Genomic DNA, 13637 nt, shown 5'->3' on the forward strand with positions numbered 1-13637 from the left:
CTTAATGCATAATAGATAGCTCCTTCTTTAATACAGTCACTCAATTCTTTTTCCTCTTTACAGCACAGAATAACAGACAAAATCCTTCTTATCAAATGCCTGACTGTGCTGGGATGTGTTATTCTTATGTTTTTTCTCAACTCATTTGTTCCCGGTGTTTACCTAGATCTTGGTAAGTTTCATAGTTTTGTTCTATTTAGTTGAAATAAATAAATAAATAAATCAAAACAACAACAACAACAACAAAAGACAGCCAAATTGTAAGATTTTTCTGAGTCTGTGTCAGTTCAGAAAGCTCTTTTCTGTATGTTCCTTGCCTCACAATTATACCAGATTAATCAGAACAGCAGTTTCTCAGAACAGGTTTTTGAAATGCAGTCACGTCTTAGTCACCCTAGGAGGAGTAGCAGGTAGAGCTCATGACTTCATTTTTCTGACTTCCCGGTATTAGCTAGGTGGGTAAACATTACAGAACAAGTAAATTTGACCTTAGCATGATCTCACTGTAGATATGAATAAATGACAAAGATTCATCCTGGAGATCAGAAATTGTTCCATGTAAGGACATTAAAGTAGTCTGGCATTACTTTTTTCAGCATAGATACCTCTTTGTATGACTTCCAGACATCATTGCATTATCACCAGAATAAATAATTTCCCAAATTAAAAAAAGGAAGACACTGTATGTGTGTGAAATAAAAATAATATGTATACTTTCTAAGCCTAGACTTATATGTGTGGATTTTTATACAGTTATGTGTATATCTATGTGCGGACATGTTCTACATGTCCTAAAAATAGAACCAAATTAAAATTCACATATAACTGAAGGGCAGTCATAAAACCTGTCTGTGCATTGGCCTATGAAAGTTAACAATATATTTGTGGCTGCTGAGGACTTACAATTTATAGAATTTCAGATTTATGGTGTTTTTTTTTTCCTTCCATCTGAATCCCCCACTGTGTACATCCAGTGACTGAAAGATGCAACAGTCTTGAAGAAGAATGAATAAATAATGAATAAAGCATTGATTGAACTATACTATAGTTTTTTGCTGTGCTATATAGGGCTAGTTCTAGCTGTACAGTGGCAATCAGGTTGAGGAAAGGGGTGTCAGCCAGTGACACTAGTGGTACAGCTGCAGTGTCAGCTTCCTTGTTCCAGAGTGTTTGTCATGATGGACAAATCATGATGGGTGATTTAATCCAATAAATAATATTGGCTGCTAAGTTGTTAAAAGCTGTACTGATGTATTATAACCACAAAACTGCAACTTTACTGAAGTGTAGGAAGAAGCAGAAATTGGAGACACTTGAAGGCATTTGAAGTCACTGTGGCTAAGAATGTAAGGAAGGAGTTCACATCAGCAATTTAAGAAATCAATTTTCACCCTTACTTTTCTGCCTCAGATAAGTAGACACTGAACCATGTAGGATTTTGTGAAGTAAACCCATCATCTAAAAGTGTTTTTGAAAACCCACAGTCAGTCAGTAAAGACCATATAGCATTGGTTGCATATGCCCCTGGTAAGATATTATTTCGAAACTGCAAAGTAGTTGGAGTGCTAGAAGAAATCTAATAAATGATGACTGTTTTTTTGTCCTACTTCATGTCAGTAAAATAAATGAAGAAAATGACATGGTTGGCAGCGCAGGTTTCTTTTATTCACTAGCTGATCTTCAGCTGTAACCTTGAAAGTAAACATGGGCTGTATGTGTTCTGTGTAGTTTCCCCCTGTTCTGTATTCACAGCAAGCCCATCAGATTAATGGAAAAGTGTTATTAAATCATACGCATAATTTCTAATAACACTTAATGGAACCTACAGACTTATACCAAGGTCTCATTGTTGACTCGTGAATTCCACTGTCTTGATGTTTGCTGCCACTTATTTATCATTACTGAAGATAGTGCTGCTATGAGTTGCTATGGATTTTAGTCCTCCAGTGCATGCAAATAAATTTCCTAAAATACAGCACTTGTACTCTGGTGGTTTGGTTAAATTTGTTCAATAAATTTTTTGCATAAAAATGAAAGGAGATTGTAGTTCAGTGTTTAATTTCCTAACAGAATAATGTTTTATACAGAAGCTTAAGTGTTAGAAATCTAATAACTTTTAATTGCATTTGGAAGAGTGAATTAGAAAGATTATAGAATTCTTTATCTGTCCCCAGCCCTGATACAATTTTTCCATTATGAACTTGGAATCATTGATATAATTTGAGGGAACTGACGTTTTAATTTAAATTATAAAATTTTCATACTTAACTCTCTTTTAAAATGCAGAACACTTTCCTATTCAGCTTTCTTGTACCTGTTCATCAGTTTGTTTAGTCTAATTCTATGAAATATGAAAGATTAATACGGAGACTTTAAATAAACAAATATGGCAAACTTTCGACTTCAACAGTATTTTCATTCTGTTCCTATGGGATATTACTTTGTTGATAAATCATTGGTAAAGCATCTGAGAAAAGATAACAAGAGAGGAAAATAAAGCCCCTTTGATGTTTCTACTTGGCTCCTATTTTGATTTCAAGTTGTAGGCAGGCACATCTAGAGCTTTGAACTATAATGAGTTTCCCCACTACAGAGACAAAAGATTTTTTTTTAAAGATTTTATTGGAATAGAATCTGGAATATTTATTTATTTATGTTAGGGGATGCTCAAATTGACCAGTTCAGACAGAATAGACAAAATCAATTTATAAGCTACTTCCTTTGGGGTAGATCCTTTCTCTTTGGTTTGGTTTCAGTCATTTCAGTGATTTGCTGAGCTACTATGATCTCTGTGCAGTTCCTTTGAGTATCCATCACTGCTGTGGCCCTGCTTTTGTCTGCCTCCCTCAGTGACCTCTGCATGCAGTGGAAGTGCCTCATTCCTTGCAGGCCCCTTCCAATCATTCTTCCTTCTGCTTCTGGACCCTCTCTTCTCAGGGCAAGGTTCAGTCATTTCTGAGACAGTGGAAGGTCCTCTCCTCCTTTTAAAGGGTTGCAACAGATGCCTTGATGATCCTTATGGGTCCCTTCCAACGCGGGATATTCTATGATTTGTTGCTTCTTTTGGACTCATCTTCAGGAAACCTGTGCCAGTGCTCTGTCAGCTGCACAGTAAAGAAGTGCTTCCTGGTGTTTAGAGGGAGCTTCCTGTGTTCCAGTTTGTGCCCATTGCCTCTTGTCCTGGCACTGGATACCAGTTAAAAGAGCCTGGCTCCATCATCATTGCATTCTTCCTTCAGGTATTTATAAACATTGATGAGATTCCCCTGTGAGACTCCTCCATACTAAACAGCCCCAACTCTCTTAACCTCCTCATAGGAGAGGTGCTCCAGTCACTTGATCATCTTGGTGGACCTCTGTTGGACATTTTCCAGCATGTTCATGTCTCTCTTCTACGAGGGGCCCAGAACTGGACACAGCACTCCAGGTGTGGTCTCACCAATGTTGAGTAGAGGGCAAGGATCACTTCTCTTGACCTTCTGGCAATGCTTCATCAAATGCAGCCAAAAATACCATTAGCCTTAGCAGCAAGGGTACACTGCTGATTCATGTTTAATTTGGTGTCCCCCAGGACTCCAAGGTCCTTTTCTGCAGAGCTGCTTCCCAGCTGGATGGCCCCCAACATGTACTGGTACCTCAGGTTATTTCTCCCCAGGTGCAGCTCTTTGCACTTCTCTGTGTTGACCTTCATGAGATTTCTGTGAACCCACCTCTTCAGCCTGACAAAGACCCTTTGGATGGCTGCACAGCCCTCTTGTGCATCACTCACTCCCCCTGAGTTTAGATTCTCTACCTAGAGAATCTCAGTCAGGTCCTCATCCATCCCCTGGTAGAGCTCCATGTACTCCAGCAGTCATTGACATAGAGTGCAGGACACCCTGCTCTTCTCCCCAGCCTGTTCTTTCCAAAGAGCTTGCATCCTTCTACTCCAACACTCCAGTCATAGGAGCTATCCCACCACATCTCCATGATGCCAATAAGTCATAAACCCTGATGGAGCAATCATGTCTTTTTGTGTTTCTGCTGAGTGGTTTTGTCTTCACACCATTGCCTGATCTCATTCTGGTTCCTTTGGTGCTGTGGATGCTTGTGATCCTTCAGACATTGATGTTGGAGCTAATTATCTTCAGCTGCCCTTAAAATAATCTGTGCAGGAGATCAATAATCAGTGGAGGTGATCAACCACTGTGATTTGCAAGACCTGCTTTAGAGGTGTAATTCATGAAAAGAGTCACCTTACTCTACGTTATTGCACTCTTCACGTGCCAGAGGGTCTCTTCTCAATTTATACTGAGTTTCAGTTACAGGTAAGAACAAAACCAAAACGGGTAGATGGACTTTTGGCTTGTTTATTGATTTTTTGGGGATTTCAATAGTAACTAAAATCAGCTGTAGTATTACTAAACAAAGCAGTGTTAGTAAAGGACCCAAACATATGAACTTATAAAAAAATATGATTGTATTAATTTAACAATCACGATCACCATGAACTTTCTGGGTACTTGGACAAGTTCTATAAATCAGCACGCTACATCACTTCTTTCAAGAAAACCTCCTAGACATAAATTTTCTCTGTTGTTTTTTCCCTAAAGCTAAAGTTCCTCGATATTTATAGACAACTGTTGTCTTGTTTGCTGAGGACTCATTTATGTAGTTAAATCTAGTTTCTCTTGCACAACTCTCCCCTGTCTTCTATATTCACTATGGTTTTACTTCCGACTGTGAGGTTGCACAGCAAATTCTGCTGCAGATACTTTTGAGAATCTAAGTCTCCCTTCAATTTGTCTTGAATAGTTGTATCTTGCATCACTGAAACTTTTAAAATCTGTGATTGAAACAGTGGAAAAGGAGGGAAAATGTTCTTTTCATTTAATTTAAAATGACTTTTTTTTTGGATGGCCATATTGTGCAGAGCTTCTTTTTATTTTATTACGAGTGCATTCAAGGAGAAATGTGTTCAGTTGCTGTAGATACAAAAGACTCCTGTTATCCTGTCACTCCTTTGGATGCCAGTTGTCATATTTTCTGACTAATTTCTGTAATTTACAGAAAATTTGTTGAAATTCACAGGAGAAATTAAATACCTTAATTGGAAAAAACATCAGCAGAACAACAACAAAAAAAACCTCACAACAAATGATTTCTACAGAGAATGTTATGCAAATTATAGCAAAAAGTTTTTCTTAATCTTCAGGCAAGTGGAGTGGCTCTGAAATCCCTTCCATATAATTTCTTTTGATTTTCAACATGCTTTTGTTTAAGTGGACATGCACAATTTTCAGTTAACACTGTAGTTTACATAGGTGAACCAATAATTTAGAATAGATTAGAGACTGAGTGCTACTTTCCTGATGATGAAGAAAGTCCTTCATTGCCCTAAAGAACTTCTCAAATTTGCTTAAGTTTGGTATTGAGTCACAGAATGTCAGAAGTTCTGTACTGATATTTACTTGGCTTAGAAACACCAAATCTAGTTCTCCATTAGTGCAGCTTCCTAGCATTTTAACAACTAACTTAATCCATTTTCTGTTCTGCATCATTTTCAGTAAATGGTACGAGAACTTTGCTGTAGCAATGATTCTTCCTTAAAAACTTTGAGACAGACTGCCAGTATGTGTAAGAGATTTAGCGATGTTTGACTAATGCCAGAAACCTTATGCTTTGAGATCTTTGACTAAATTGTTTAATTCTTATGAGCTCAAAAAGAGCTAATATCACACAGGTGAAATAAATGTAGTCTGTGCAGTTTTATTCTGAATGTTTAACTCAGAAAGCTGTGTAAGAACTCTAAGAATTTTGAACAGTTCTCTGAACTGTTATTCTGGAACATTTTTCTCATCTACCATTGGTGGTAAATAGCTTAAACCATCTTATGCTACTCTTTGGTGTGATGGTGGAGTTATATAAATCTGCACTGTTTACAAACAATGTAATCATATATGCAGAATGAAACAAATTAGGTTTTCAAAATGTGTTTGTACCCATAGGAAGGGTAAGGAAAAGAGTGTTTATATTTTGGAGATGCTTGGTTTCAGGATAGTTTGTGCAAATCTTGTGAAAGGTCCATTATAGAACTATTCAACTTACTGAAGAGTTATTTCATAAAATGTTTGAAAAAAACAACAACAACAAAAAAAAACGTTTCACACAAGATCAATTTAAGAAGCCACTGTATATTTGTTTAGTGCTTAAGAACAACAAAAATCCTAGTGAGACAAACAGCTATTAAGCTATAAAAATTGGTGAATGACATATATTCAAGAAAGCACATGCTTAAAGCCAAAGGCTACATTGTTAAGGTTAGCACATCTCGCACCAGTTTGTCACTGAATCTAACATTTTTCTCCAGGCTAACTAGGAGCTGACATATTAACTGGTTTTAACTGAGGAGAGCTTATTGGCATTGACTGCTAAGTAACTTCTCAAATAAAACTGAATTATCAACTATATTTAAATCTGTTAGAGACAATATTTTTCCCCTGTATTTTTTGTAAAGCTTTCCAACCTGGTTTGATAAGTTAAGGAACCAGATGCAAAGCTTGGGAACCAATGTTTACAGACCTTTTCTAAACAGCTAAAAATATCATCCGAATAATCTGTGGTTGCCTGCAAACTCCTTCACACATTTCAGTGAGGTAGATTGTTTTGGTCCCCAAAACATTTGGATTAGGGATGCCTTCTTTGCATAGAGCAATAGGCTCCAGCTTTCAAAGTATCTGTGACGGTGTCATGCTCATGATATTGTGGGCAAAAAAGAGAACCTCATTATATCTGGAACCATGAATTTATTGTTAGTCTAATCAAAACTGTTATCAGTTTAAGCAAAACACAACAAACAGTTATTGTTTGTGTACTTATGATAACACTAACACATTGAATTACCTAATGAATACAAAAGCAAACTCATTGACAATTAAAGTTAAAGCTCTTGCTAATAAATAAATTAATAATAATAATAAAAAGACATATTCCTAGTATCTACCCCTTGTATACTGATGTTACGGTTACCCTTTGATGCAATGGGGGGTGCAAAAGTTTACAGCTTTAGTCTGAGTAGAGACATGACGAGTTGATACCTTCAGGTCTTTGCCTGGGGAAGCATTACAAGGGTTTCTTTCTCCTCTTTACCAGGAGATGTATAATGCTGGTGGTTTCTTCCTTCTTGTGCTTGAGTCCACTTGAGCTCAATTTTTTCCATTTTTTGAAACTTCATGCCTTACTTTTTTAAATCTTGTCTTCAGTTCTGCATTAAGTTCAATTTGGTCGTATGGAGAGTTGTCTGTTACATACTTATTCCTTGTCCTTTTTTTTTTTTTACCTCAAAAATAGTTTTTGACTCATGTCTAAGTTTGCATTATTATCCCTAACTACTTTCTGCTGAGTTGCTGATAGTCCTAGAGCACTCGCTATCATCCTATGCCCTCACTTTCAAGACCTTTCCTATCACTCCGCACCTATACTCCTTTGTGCTGTATTATTAGGCTCAGGTCATAAGTAGTTCATTATACACAGCATCAAAAGTTGTAATTCCTAGCTATACAGGAATTGATAACAATATGCATGACGTCACACAATTGTGCAAAAGTAAGCAAAAACAGAATTAGGTATGCTTTCTGTTTCTAGTTTTTGGATATTTTTGTATCATCTTTCATAGAAATACAGAATATAGAATTTCATAGAATCATTAAGGTTGGAAAAGACCTCCAAGATCATCTGGTCCAACCATCCCCCTACCACCAATGTCACCCACTAAACCATGTTCCTAAGCACCACGTCCAACCTTTCCTTAAACACCCCCAGGGATAGTGACTCCACCACCTCCCTGGGCAACCCGTTCCAATGCCTGACTGCTCTTTCTGAGAAGAATAGTCTCCTCATTTCCAGCCTGAACCTCCCCTGGTGCAACTTGTGGTCATTCCCTCTAGTCCTACCACCTGTGAGGAGAGGCCGACCCCCAGCTCCCCACACCTTCCTTTCAGGTAGTTGTAGAGAGCAATAAGGTCTCCCCCGAGCCTCCTCTTCTCCAGACCAAACAACCCCCGTTCCCTCTTCCCTCAGCCACTCCTCACAGGACTTGTGTTCCAGGCCCTTCACCAGTTTTGTAGCCCTTCTCTGGACACTCTCCAGGGCCTTGATGTCCTTCTTTTACTGAGGGGCCCAAAACTGAACATTGTACTCAAGGTGCAGCCTCACCAGAGCAGAGTGAGACTGATTGGATAACTAATTGTTTCTTTTTGCTTTAGATTCTTTAAATCCTGACCTTGTAATGGTAAACAGAACAACAAATTATAGCATCTGACAAGAGTATCCAGCCTACTGTAGTAAGATACCTTAGCTTTCAGGTGCTCTTCTCCTCTTTGAAAGCGCCCAGCCCTTTCTGGATATCCTTCCAGCTTCTATAAGCTGTGCTTGCAGCAGCTGATCTGCAGCCCTTTTTTTCAGGTGATATCAACTACTACTGTCAATGGAGTCTGGATCATTTGGCCTCATTTAGTACTCTTTGTCTCTCTGCTTTTGCTTCATTCCTCTGTTCTGTTTTTTGTTCTGGCATGTAGTAGTATTGGCTTAAATTGTTCTGTATTTTTACTTGAGATCAAGAAGAGCACTGCACATGACTGATCTTCTGGTCTCTGAGTATGTAGCACGGAGATTTGGTTGTGCCATGAAGGTGCACATTGCTTTAAGATGAGAATGAACATAATTGTATTTACAGGGTTAATATATATTTGATTCATAGTGATGTTGAAGAAAATCCTGGTCAAGTGTGTATGAATATGAGTTAAAAATAAATTTGACAATTATTTTGTAGTAATCAGAATGTTGGAGTGAAGCTAAATTGATGCAGTCAGCATTGACTATGACTCAGATAGTCCTGTTTGGATCTTAGTTATTCTTCCTTCTCAGCATAACACATTCTTTCTGAAAATAAGAGAAATCTGTTTTCTGTGGTCCTTGCAGTTTTTATTTCTCTGAGGCTAGTCTTCAAAAAATTACACCCTTGAAAATGCCCAGTTATCTTTAAGAACATGTAATTAAACATAGAAATTATCCTCTGTCCTTGCAGTTGCCCGTACACTCAATGTGAGAAAAAACAGGAATCAGCAGCAGTTGTATCTGCTAGTGAACCTTTTGCATTTTAGTTCTTTAGTTCTTTCTTCTAGAAAAGTTGACCTTCACTTTATCTTGATATTTGCATCTTCTTAAATTATTTTTAGCTTCCAAGAGCCTATGAGGCTACAGCAATAGAGTGTGTGTTTTTTTCAGTGACCTTCACTGAGATAATGTTATCATTTTTTTAAGACAGATTGGTACAATATACACAGCTATATGTGTCAACATATCTTCTCTGTTAGATGTAGCACCTAGCTATAGCAATCTCTAACCATGGTTTCTTGCTTACTGTGTTCTAGCTTGGATGCCATTTTAGATTGTTCAGGAGAATTAACAAAGTTGGGTGTTGAGACTGCCACACAATGGTGAATGTGATTTCTCCTCTCTGACCTGACAATACTACAGCTCAGCAGTAAAGTCCAGCCCACCCGACCCCTATATATAGAGGCTGATCTGTGATTACAGAGCAGCTAGTCCTCTGCTTCCTTGTTTTATGATACACTTCTTGCTTTTAACTTTAAAATTTCCTTCTATCAGTGTAGGTTTCTGTTTTGTTTGCCTTTCATAGGTTTATAGTTTCCATCAACTTCTTTCACATTCCTTTCTATCTCCTTGTATTCTACTAAGCATTTTCAGTTGCAGCGCAAACTGTCCTGGACTGTCACTACCATAGTTTTGTCCCCAAGGAACAACCTTAAGCTTGGTTCTAAAAATAGCACAGAACAGGTACAAATGATTTCTATGAAGCTATGCCAATGAAAAGAGACTGTTCAAAAGACCAGCAAGTTGTTTTTAAGAGTGTCATTTTATATATATTTAAAATAATATATATATTAAAGATAAAACAGTGCTTATGAATTGACAACTGTTGCTTATTCGGCATGACTTTAGAATGTACATTTTCATGACTGATAAAATTAAAAAGAGGAATTGTAAAACCTAAATATAGGGCATTTTAATTCACATCCAGTACTACTGATGAAACGTATTACATAAGTAGAGTGAGCGCTATGGTAAATGTGTCTATGATTTAATCTTTTCATGCAAACATTTATATATAAGTCCATAAGAGTATAATTGAATGAATGCTTATACATAACATTACAACTGTAGCATAGAGTATGAAGGGCTGACATGCCTCTTTGGGTTAAGTTATGAAGGGTTATGGAGGTAATTGGACTTCTGATTAAGCTGTTAGGACACAATGATGGACTTTACTTCCCAATATATTCAATTACATGCTATGTAAGCCATGATTCAAAGGTAAGAGACAAATATGTTCTAGCCTGTTATGGATGTTGTGCGCTAGGAGTGTTTTTATGCAATTCACAAAAAGTTGCTGTGGCCATTTTGACAAGTAGAAGATTGGTAACATCAAAGGAAAAGAATATCCTGCTCAGTTACAAAAAATCCGTGTATCCATACCATTGTTTCCAGAAAGGAGAATTATACTTTGATCTAGCAGAAGCTGGTCTGGCTGATTTTTAAAAATCTCTCTTTACTTCTCAGCTGTTATGTATGTGATTCTGCATACTGTGTAGCTTGTCTTTCTCACTGCTATTATGCCTTCTCACTCCCTTTTGTCCTATCCATTACTGCCACAGCAAACAGATTGCTCTCTCCCCTCTGAAGAAGCCTGGTATTTGCCTGAAGACTTGCAATTTAATCTTCTTATCTTTTAACTAAACATCCCAGAATCTTTTAATTTTTCCTCAAAATTCAAGTTTTCAGACTGTTAATCATACTTCTCTGCCCTGGTTTTCTAATGGGTAGGCATCTTATAGTACACATTTTCTGGGTTTACTGGTGGTGAAGAGAGCAAAGGCTGCTTCACAGGATTTGCTGTTTTTTATCCTGATCCTGTATTTCAGGAGGCCATTAGGTTCTGTTGTGATCCACTGTATTTCTTGAGTCTTTTCTGCAGGACTGTTAGGTATTCAGGTGCTTCCCAGCCTGGATTTATGTAGTTTAAAATCCTCCTGCCTAAATTGTAGTACCCTGCACCTGTCTTTCTTGAGCAGCCTTCTGTTTTGTTCAGGCCAGTACTGAGGTGGCGTAGGGTTATCCTGGCTTTGGTGTTCAGGGTAAATGTCTCAAGCGCCATTTCAGTTTCCAGAAGAGAGAATGCACTCTCAGTCTTCATATAGAAAGAAATTATTTCAAATTCTGTGCACGTAAAGGAAATGTACAGTATCTACATGTTCACATTGTTATGAGGAAGCTTAATATGCTTTTCAGCTGCTAGTAGGTCAGACAAAATTACCTTTACTAAGGAATACAAATTTTGCTTAATGAGCATTTGAAAGGCCTGCAGATTACACAGTATTTTCATCCTTTCATTTCTTTCTCTTTCACCTGTCTTCCTCCCACATATCCTATTCTTCTATTGGATTCTATTAGGTTGTTTTCTGTTTTCTACTTCTTCTGCTTGATTATTTAAAAATAAGTTTTTTGTTATTGTTATTATTATTATTATTTTAGCAGGACTGCAGTTGTATTCTGCTCATCATAAGCTATTTATTGTTCCAAATGTGGTTTTCCCTACTGGGTAAAGTGAATCAGAAAAGCCAAGCACTCAAGCTATTTCTCCTGTACCATTTTCCTGGTTTCTGACAAGACACAGGAATCTTTTCTGTGAAGAATGCATTATAAATTTGCAAGGTGCATTTTATAATAAAAAACATTTTATTTTTCCTAAAATAAATAGAAACTGTCACTGTCTTCAACGGGTGCTGTGTGAGTGCAGAAATGGAATTTAGATTCAGTTTCTCTCAGCATTATATTTCCAGAACACCAATTGTTGTGAAACAGAAGCACTGAAAGGCAGTAAAAGAAGTGGTTTGGGGAAATATAAGTGGGCTTTGCTTTCACTGTAGTAATGAGAAGTTATTTTTTGAAATTATTTCTATTTTTCTTCTTCCTGGCTATCTTTTGTGGCCCAGTAAGCTAGAAAATAAAGAAACAGAGATGCCAGTCTTTAATGCACCCTGGTACTTTCAGTTCTTTGAAAATGAAGGAATGTTTCAAATTGAATCCAGGGCAAATGCAGACACCCAAATACATAAAACACTGTCATGAATGTTCTTAGCAAGAACATTACTTAGAAAAGGCTCAGGAAACCTGCCTGTTTAGAGAGGCAGGTGGCTATGTAATATCTGTACAGACGTAGTTGACTTTGACAAGCAGTGTGGCAGAGAACAGTCAATCAAGCAGTTACAGCCCACACTGACAACTGTGGCCTTCAGGAATTAGAAGAAGATGTTACTCTTGCCCAGTTGCAGGATGCTTGAAGTCAAACCTCAAGATCTTACAAGAAGTCCTCCAAAACTCCTTGAGAGACTCCCTCCTTCCTCTCCCCTTCTCTTTGCTCCCACCCTGTGCTCACCCTCTGAGAGATGGGTACCCATTTCTCCTCTTTGCAGTTACAACAAAAAAAGCAAATACACTCTGAAAAGACTGTGCATGTAGACTGCAATATGTAGCTGACATCTTCAATTCTCGAGATCTGTACTTGCTGGAGTACTGCAGGAGGACACATCCCTTACCCATTTGTATTCCCCGTGAACACTATCATAAGGAAGGGCACTGTTCTCATGCCAAGCTGTGTGCATAGAGCTAACGCATGCTGCTAAAACCCATGTTGCAACAAAATGCTTGGTTCTGTCCACCTATTGTGCAACTCATATTTCATTAGTTTTAGCAAATGATTATCTCCACCTACCATGTTCAGATTGATTTGTTTTTGGTAGGAGTGTAGAAATAATCCCAGATTTTATCACAGATTATTCCAGAACTTCAGAAAAGTCTCTGTTCTTTAATCCTTCACTTCATTGTACCTAATGTTGTCACTTACAGCTGTACAAAATAGCAGTAAAATTCTGCTGTTAAGCTCCAGATCTGTACCCATCTGCTTCCATTGAAGTGTCCCTCTAATAGGAATTGCAATAATCTGCACTTAAGGACCACTGTATTTTGCTGGAATTTGGAGAACAGCTAAGATTTGAAATTAGCCAGTCCATGTCCATACCACTTTCTTTGTGCTCAGAGAAAATAACTATTAAATTTGCATGGATAGATTCACCTTGTTTAGGGAAAGGCAGAAAGTAATTCAATGATGATAGCAAAAAATATAGTAGATGTCTGGAACTGTCAGTTCCCTACTTGCTTTCTTTTGCTATTTTGGAAACTCCTAAAGCACTCCCTCCCTGTGATTTATAACTTTCTGCAGTCTGATTTGCCTTTGGTATGAATAAGACTATCTAAATTTTTCAAAACGTTTTCCTGGAAGTTCTTCTGTATGAGCTTCACCATTTTAGCATTCAGGCTATGTGCATATCCAGGGCCAGGAGAACAAAAAAGCTGTACCCATTTTCAGCTTATGCCAGGATCCAGCATTCACCTTGAGCAGTACAGAGTGTTACCACTCCTAGGTCGGTCCAGGAGCCTCTTCCCAACAGTTGGTAAAAATTCCATTCTTCATAAGAAAATTTGCTAACTGCTTAGCAGAGCACAATGCACTTGCAGAA

The 13637-nt window shown here is 37.7% G+C and overlaps 1 protein-coding gene across 5 annotated transcripts in view; it reads left to right on the forward strand.

Annotated features, from left to right (window-relative positions):
* The window catches only part of OCA2 (OCA2 melanosomal transmembrane protein), a 205771-nt gene that overhangs the window by 116089 nt on the left and 76045 nt on the right, over positions 1-13637 (forward strand). For all 5 annotated transcript variants that reach the window (XM_080585517.1, XM_080585519.1, XM_080585520.1 and 2 more), the window contains one exon: positions 64-172. In XM_080585517.1, the coding sequence (XP_080441643.1) occupies positions 64-172 (109 nt within the window). The remainder of the gene's footprint in view (positions 1-63; positions 173-13637) is intronic.

The sequence above is a fragment of the Anser brachyrhynchus genome, assembly GCF_964034855.1.
Source record: "Anser brachyrhynchus genome assembly, chromosome: 1".
Taxonomy (NCBI): domain Eukaryota; kingdom Metazoa; phylum Chordata; class Aves; order Anseriformes; family Anatidae; genus Anser; species Anser brachyrhynchus.